The sequence below is a fragment of the Sus scrofa genome, chromosome 1 (assembly GCF_054392235.1).
Source record: "Sus scrofa isolate SSC_HxYL_T2T_F1_AM1 chromosome 1, Sscrofa_HxYL_maternal_Yorkshire_Landrace_v2.0, whole genome shotgun sequence".
NCBI classification, from domain to species: Eukaryota; Metazoa; Chordata; class Mammalia; order Artiodactyla; family Suidae; genus Sus; species Sus scrofa.
Genome location: NC_139383.1, coordinates 288,799,483 through 288,807,028, shown reverse-complemented (window position 1 = coordinate 288,807,028; position 7,546 = coordinate 288,799,483). Strand labels below are relative to the sequence as shown.

General features: G+C 64.9%; 1 protein-coding gene and 1 long non-coding RNA gene across 5 annotated transcripts in view; one reads left to right on the top strand and one right to left on the bottom strand.

Moving 5' to 3' along the window:
- LOC146407349 (uncharacterized) overlaps positions 1-7,546 on the bottom strand; it is a 14,715-nt gene continuing 7,169 nt past the window's right edge. Inside the window, exons 2-4 of the long non-coding RNA XR_014830993.1 lie at positions 3,218-4,332; positions 2,137-2,960; positions 1-456 (exon numbers count right to left, since the gene is read on the bottom strand). This is a non-coding gene — a long non-coding RNA (uncharacterized LOC146407349). The remainder of the gene's footprint in view (positions 457-2,136; positions 2,961-3,217; positions 4,333-7,546) is intronic.
- The window catches only part of LCN6 (lipocalin 6), a 10,827-nt gene continuing 4,787 nt past the window's right edge, over positions 1,507-7,546 (top strand). For 2 of the 4 annotated variants that reach the window (XM_085001721.1, XM_085001714.1), the window contains exons 1-3: positions 6,034-6,373; positions 7,017-7,156; positions 7,434-7,504. In XM_085001721.1, coding sequence (XP_084857847.1) covers positions 6,263-6,373; positions 7,017-7,156; positions 7,434-7,504 — 322 coding nt within the window. In that variant the 5' untranslated portion in view covers positions 6,034-6,262. Of the gene's footprint in view, positions 1,720-2,156; positions 2,297-3,552; positions 3,624-4,075; positions 4,187-4,464; positions 4,567-4,887; positions 4,914-5,075; positions 5,213-6,033; positions 6,374-7,016; positions 7,157-7,433; positions 7,505-7,546 lie in introns of those variants that run through there. The other 2 variants (XM_085001726.1, XM_021081250.2) reach the window with 2 other exon arrangements.

The following is a 7,546-nucleotide window of genomic DNA, read 5'->3' as shown; positions in this document are numbered from 1 at the left end:
CAGTCTCGTTTTTTATAGTTTATAATATCTTAGGAAAACACAATGCAATTTCAAAGGTACCTCAGCAGGCAGAGTAAGCAGGGCCATTCTGACAGCTGTGCAGTGGTCTGAACGTTTGTGTCGCCCCCGTCCCCCCCGCCCGACACCAAGGGGGCGACATCCTAAGCGTGGGTGTGATGGGCTGGGGGCGGGGCCTTCGGGAGGCAATGAGGTCGTGGTGGGACCGGGGCCCTTCTGAAAGCAGCTCCCGGGCTCCCTCCCCCCTTCCCCATATGTGAGGAGGCCGCAGAAGGACCTGGACCTTCTGGACCCAGAGTCCCCACACCACAGGCAGTCACCCTCATCTTGGCCATCCAGCCTCCAGAGCTCCGGGAGTACAGGTCTGTTGTTTATAAGCCACCAGTCTGTGGGTTTTGCTGTTTCAGCCCCAGGAGACTACAGTCGGCCGTGTAATTCCTGCGTGGGAAGCACCCGTGGGTCTGCTTCTGTTGTCTGTTCATCCTGCTGCTCCTTATGCTGCTCCCTCATGTTTTTTCAGGAAATTGTACTTGAAAAAATAACGGACGGGGCTAACATGAAGGCCGGGGCGGTGCTTTTGTCTTTGGCTGTCATGTTCTTCCGTCAGGCATCTGGGAGGCTGTGGTCAGCCAGCCATCCCAGTCCGAGCTCTGCCGGTGGCTCTCTGGCCAGGAGGTGGTGCAGGTTTAGCAGCAAGTGGGTCCCATGGGCTCTCTGGGTCACCTGTCCCGCAGGGCTGGGCTGCTGGCTGGTTAGAGGGCCCTCCTGGGAAGGCGGCCGCAGGACAAATGGTTTCGCCTTTCCTCACCTTCCAAGCTCTGCGTGTCCTATGTCGGCAGAACCCGTGGAAGCCCAGTGGGTGGGGGCTGAGGGGTGAGGTTTGCCCCCCCGCCCCCCAGGGAACCATCCTCCCAGACTCTTCCTCCCGGGTTTCGGGGCTTCAGACAGATCCTGCCGGGCGCCTGGCCCTCTGCTGTCAGGCGAGGAGGGACAGTGACCCAGGACAGGAAGCCAAGCCCGCAGAGTGTTCCCACGCGTCCGGGGCATCCCACGGGCGAGCTGCGGTGGGGGGCAGGAGGCTGTGGCCAGTGGAGCAGAAAGGGTGGTGGGAGCTTTTGAAAAATTGGGGGGAGTTTTTTTGTGTTCTTAGTGATTAAAACAGAAGATGCAAAACCAGGCTTCTGGAGGAACTGCGTGTTCCTGCGCCCTCCCCAGACCTGACCTTGGCCTGTTGCCGGCCTGGGTTCAAGAGCCGGGTTTTGGCAGCTGAGCGAGGGGTGTGGGCTCTGGGGACAGAGGACGTGGTGTGGCTGAGGGCGGGAGGCTCAGGCCCGAACCCACCCTGGGGAAGGGATGCAGAGATGCAGAGACACACGAAGGTGGCCCATGGAAGGGGCTCCCCCCGGCCCGGCCCACTCCCCACTCAGCCGTGCATCTGGGCGGGCGCGGAGGAGACCGCGGGGACACACGCCCCGCCTGGGGGTAATTTCACCACCTTGCGGAGAGAGAGGCCAGGATGGGGCCTGCGGTTAGCGCCGCCCACGGCAGTGCGCTCAGAGCCACATAAGTGACCTCGGGGGCCTGGAGGGGACGCTGGCCGCGGGGAGGATGCGGGGCAGTGTGCTGCTGACCGCCCTTCTGGCTTTGGCCTCAGGGCCCGGGGCCTGGGCAGTGTGGCTGGGGAGGCTGGACCCTCAGCAGGTAGGGGCCCTCTTTTTTTTTTCCTTCTTTTTGCCTTTACTTGAGTCGCTCCCGTGGCATATGGAGGTTCCCTGGCTAGGGGTCTAACCAGAGGTGTAGTCACTGGCCTATACCACAGCCAGAGCAATGCGGGATCTGAGCCACATCTGCGACCTACACCCCAGCTCATGGCAACGCCAGATCCTTAACCCACTGAGCAAGGCCAGGGATCGAACCTGCAACCTCATGGTTCCCAGTCGGATTCGTTAACCACTGAGCCACGGCGGGAACTCTGGTAGGGGCCCTCCTGTGCAGCAGACACCCTGGGCCCGTGGGTCACGGGGGGGCCGGGCTCCCCCCGGGCCATCCCGGACCGCGTGGGCCCCTGGGCGCCCAGAGGATGAGGACGGGCCGGGGCTGTGGAGACTGGCTCCTCACCTGCGCCGCCTCCATCAAAGTTCCTGGGGTCCTGGTACATCCTCGCCGCGGCCTCGGGCGAGAAGGACTTCGCGGTGGAGAGGGCAGTGAGGAGCGTCGAGGGGGTGCTGGTGAGCCTCACGCCGCAGAACCATCTGAGGGTGCTGTCCTCCCGACACAGGTGGGTGAGGCCGGCGGGTCCACGCTGGGCACCAGAACCACTCGTGCCCTCTGCCCTCGGCATGGCTTCTGGCGTCTGTGTCCCTGGACTCCCGGGGGCCCTGGCTAGGACTCACCTCCTCCACTCGGGCCGGCACCACCGCAGCCCTGGGTCAGCTTGCCGGGGACTCCAGCCAGCGGGAGACGCCTCTTCTTGGCCCGTGTCCCCCAGAGCGGCTACTTAAGAGGGGGCCATGCCGTTGTGTCTAAAGCCGCCGCTCTCTCTGAAAAGGAGCCCCCCAACAGATCGTCACATATGCTGGGCCAGGCAGCTCGGTGTCAGTGAGCCAGCTTGAGCAGAGGCCGACCCGACCGGTCCCAAGAGGCAGACACGGCTGGGCCTCGGGACGAGCGAGGCCGAGGAGGTCTGGGTTAGGGCGGGGGCTCCACTGTGCTGGGAGGGCACGGGGTCACGTATGCCCTGGGGGGCAACCCCCAAGCACGAGGCTCGGAGAGTCCCAACAAAGCGGAGGGAATAACACATCTGAATACAGAGCCCCGGGCACCCTGGGCAAGCCGCGGGCAGAGGTTCTCTTGTTTTAGCAAAGTTTTAAAAATTGTGGTAAAATAAACCTAAGAAAATTTACCATCATAGGAGCTCCGTGGTGGCTCAGCAGGTTAAGGATCTGGCGTTGTCACTGCTGTGGTACATGTGTGACCCCTGACCCGGGTAATCTCACCTGCTGCCAACGTGGCCCAAAAAAATCTTACATCTTTTTTGTCTTTTTTTTTTTTTTAGGGCCACTTCCACGGCATATGGAGGTTCCCAGGCCAGGGGTCTAATGGAAGCTACAACTGCCAGCCACAGCCACAGCAGCACCAGACCTGAGCCGCGTCTGTGCCCTACACCACAGCTCACGGCAACGCCAGATCCTCAACCCACTGAGCGAGGCCAGGGATGGAACCTGCAACCTCATCATTTCTAGTCGGATTCCTTTCTGCTGAGCCATGACGGGAACTGCTCGGCCCCGTTTCCGAGGCCCCTCTGACCCGGTCTGGCCGAGCTGGCCTCCCAGACGTGAGGAAGCAGAATTATGCTTCGCAGTCCTGGCAGCCGGTTTCCCCAAAGGGTTCGTTTTGGTCCTGAGCAGGGCTTCCTGGTAACGGGGGAGGCACTTCCCCTCTTCAGCCTCGCTGACCCCCGTCTGGGCGGCAGAACCTGGCACCTCTCGTGCTGCATCTGGACCCTGGGTGACGAGGGGTCATGTTCTTTTCCAGGCTGGACAGATGCCACCTGCACACAGTGGAGCTGCTGAAACAGAATTCTGGATGGGTGTTCGGGAATCCCTGTACGGGTGACAGCCATGGAGTCCATCCGGGCAGCGTGTGGGCTGGGCTCCATTTCCCTGACTGTCATCGGGGCCCGGGTTCTCCCACCAGCAGCCCTGGGCCCTCCTCCCTGCAGGCAGGAGGGATGGGGAGGGGGCGACGCCATCCCCCGGCTTCAGTGGCGCTCTCCTCCAGGCAGTGAAAGGACCACATTTTGTCAGAGGTTTGGTGCCTGGAGGCTCAGCTGGGACCCAAGGTCTCCTGCTGCAGTGCTGGGGGCGGGGGGCTGGTCCTGGGCCCCCGTGGAGACAGCTCAGGGCATGCCACCCAGGATGAGCTGGGACTCAGCTGCAGTCCATTAGCCACTGCAAGTGTCCGAGGGCTGGCGCCAGGTGGGGGTCAGGGACCAGGGGACAGGACGTGGGGGCCCTCAGCCTGACGCACCCCCCTGACCCCTGCTGCCCTCTCCTAGCCCTGGGCGTGCTGGAGTACCGGGTGCTGGGCACCAACTTCAGAGACTACGCTGTGGTGTTCACACAGCTGGAGTTCGGGGACGAGGCCTTTAACACCGTGGAGCTGTACAGTGAGTGGCCTCTGTCCCCCAGGGGTCCGAGGCCAGAGGGGCCCCACTGGCTGTGCTCAGCTCCTTGCTCCCAGCGGCCTCATTCCCACACAATGTCACCAAGTGGGGCCCCTCCGCCCCTCCCTGCGCCTGTGGGAGGCGGGACCCTGCCTGGAGGGAGCCTCGGCCCCTGGAGGGCTTGGGGTCGGAGGAGCACAGGGTCCCTGTCGGCGCTCTGATTCCTGCCCCACCCTGGCGCCCAGCCCCGGGCCCAGACTCAGGGGTGCCTCGCCCTGCAGGCCGGTCGGAGCTGGCCAGCCAGGAGGCCATGAACCTCTTTTCCAAATGGAGCAAGAACCTGGGCTTCTTGTCACAGCAGCAGGCCACGCTGCAGAAGGACTGTGCGTACCACCGTGCCTGATGCCGCTGTGTGCTGGGGGCACAGGCCATGGGGCCCTGGGCTGGCTTTTGCTGGACCTGGGGACCCGCCTGGCCTCAGGGAGTCAGGCAGGCCTCGGGGTGGGGTCCCTGCCCAAAGTCAGGCCTGCAGGGGCTGCCCCAGTCCTGGGGGGGGGGAGCTCTGTGCAGGGGCCTCCCCAGTCTCATGGGGGGTGCTGTGTGCAGGGGCCAGCAGGACCCCCTTGCTCAGCAGCCGCAGTCTGTCCTGGGCACCGGCTGGGCAGGGAGCCCTGTGCTCACGGCCACCTCTCTTTCCCCTCCAGTCACCTGTGCACACAAGGTCCACCAGGTAAGCTGCCCACCCAAGCAGCCCCTGGGCCCTTGGGGCAGGAGGAGCCAAGGGGCCCTGGGAGCCCCCACCCTAGTGGCTCTACCGCTGTGCGGGGCTGGGGGCCTGGGAGAGCCCCTCAGGGTGAGCCCTGGTCCCCCCAGTGCCTTTCTTGATTTCCAGTGAGGGCTGCGGCTCCGGGGACCAGCGCAGGCCGGCCAGACGCTGCCCTCCTGGCTCAGCATCCTGGGTGCTGGGTGTTGGGCTGGCCGTGCCCAGGGGCTCTCGCTGGGATTCAAATAAAGTCATTCCACACACCCGTCCCAGTGCTTTGCGCCTGAGTCCAAGCGGGACCCTGAGGCAGGAGCAGACCCAAGGGCCCCCTGGAGCTGCAGGGAGGGGAGGCGGGTGGGGTGGGCTCTCCGAAGGCTGAGCCGCAGAGTGCGGAGCCAGGTGCTGGCCAGTAGCCCCGCTCATGCCCCCAGAGTCCCTCTGATTTGGGGTCACCCAGACCTAGGCCCTGGCTGGGAGGTGGGGGCTGGGCTGGAGCTAGCTGCTCCCCGCACAGGGGTCCCCATGGGCCCTGGGCAGGGGGAAGGCCGGTCTGCCTAAGCTGGAGCAAGACCCTGTGGAGGAAGTGTGGCAAAGCCCTGGGCTGGGGTGCCAGGGCATAAGGGCTTGACTTTCCAGGCTGCGGCTTGGGGGTAGAGCCCCAGAGGGCCTGAGCCTGTGTGTCCTCCTGTGTCCTGAGGTTCAAGGCCGTCAGGGGAGGTGGGCGGGGGTGGCCCAGGGGCTGCCTAGCACTCGCAGCAGGTCAGGTGCACCTGGGGCACCACACACATCATCCACATGCCCATGTGCACGCACGCACGCATGCACACACCTGCTAAGGGCATTGGGAAGATTGCCCAATGCCAGCGCCCGCACCGGCAGCCCCGTCTTCGCGGAGCCCCTGCTTTCCGTGTGCTCGTCCCCCTGTGAAGTGACTCAGGGACACCTTCTGGCCTTGGCCTCTCCCCCTGGGGTGTCGGGGGTGGGACTGAGGCCCAGGAGCCTCCCTGCCCACGGCACCGGCCCCAGGGAACATGAGGTGCCCAGGGGCCTGGGGGTGACCTGGGGAACAAAGTGACCCCCATCTTCCAGGCATCCCAGGCTGGCAGTGCCCACCAGTGGCCGTGCTGCTCCCAGGGCTGAGGGCAGTGGGGCTGGCTCTCGGTGCCCCGGGGGGCGGGGCAAAGCCAAAGCCCCCTTCCCCCCGTTGGCCCACCAAGCTGGCTCGAGGCTGCAGGTTGGCTGGACACCCCCGACTGGGTTGGGCCAGCTGGGAGATTTAAGTGCAGCGTCCAGTTGGCTGAGGAAGGAGGGCAAGGATGGGGCCGGGCTGGCTACTGCCCGTGCTGGGCCTGGCGCTGGTGCTGGCTGAGGGGTCCCAGGCACAGGAGCAGCTCCCTAGGGCATCCCACAACCTCAATTGGAGGAAGGTAAGCCTCAGGCCTCCAGGGCCCTAGTGGGGCACTCAGGCCACGGCGGCAGGGCTGGTTGGAAGAGCGATCTCTGAAACCACGGGCAGTGGCCAAGTCTGGATGGGTGGGCAGGAGGCTTGGGCACAGCCTTCTACCAGCCCAGTGGGCTGCACAACTGGCCTCTCCCTGAGCAGCCAATGGCTTCTTTTGGGGAGAGGCTGGGGCTTCAACACTCAGCTGAAAGCTGTGAGCCACATGGGCCAGGGTGGAGGGGCCCAGACAGGTGTGGCCTGAGGTTGCCCAGAGGTGCCAGGTGGGCAGAATGAGTACAGCATGTTCTGGAATAATGAGGCCACTGGCTGGGAGGATGGTTCTGGTGGGGGCGGCCACGGGCACAGGCTGAGCAGCCCGGGCTGGTGCCCAGAGCGTGGGCTGGTTTCAGGAAGACCCGATGGGGCAGGGGGCAGGGGCCAGATGGCAGGGAAGGGCCCCCACGCAGCCCACACGGTCAGGAAGCTCTGACACGTGGTGCCCACATCCCAGCTGCCTCCACGGCCTGGGGTGGCAGCAGGGCTGTGCTGGCCTGTGGGTTCTCGGGGACCCGGGGTGGGGCAGAACCAGTGCAGGGGCCCACACCCCATGCCCTGCACCCTCTCCGCAGTTTTCAGGGTTCTGGTACATTCTTGCCGTTGCCTCCGAGGCCCGGGGGTTCCTGCCAGGCCGAGACAAGAGGAAGCTGGGGGCTTCGGTGGTGAGGGTTCAGAAACCCGGGCAGCTGAAGGTGGTCCTTGCCTTTAACCGGTCAGTGGACAAGGGCCGGGCGGGGGTCCTAGCACCTTCTTTGCAGACCCCTGGGCCCAGGGAGGGGAGAAGCCAGACCCCCGGGTCAGCCGGGGAATCCCACAAGGCCTGTCCCCAAACCCTGCCGTCTGCCACTTCCTGCCCCTAAAACGCCAACAGCTGACCTGGGGAGAGGTGCCCGCAGAAACGGTGTTGGAGCATCTCCCCTGAGCCGCAGCCCAGGCCCGGACAAGAGCCGCCAGGGGCCCTCGCCTCGTGCTCACGGCTCTTCCCCCAGGTCCCAGGGGTGCCAGGCGCACTCGCTGATCCTGCGGCGAGATGGCAAGAAGGCGGTGTTCAGGAACGCCCGTGCGTACGGCCGTGGGAGAGTGGGGGGAGCCCACGACCCTG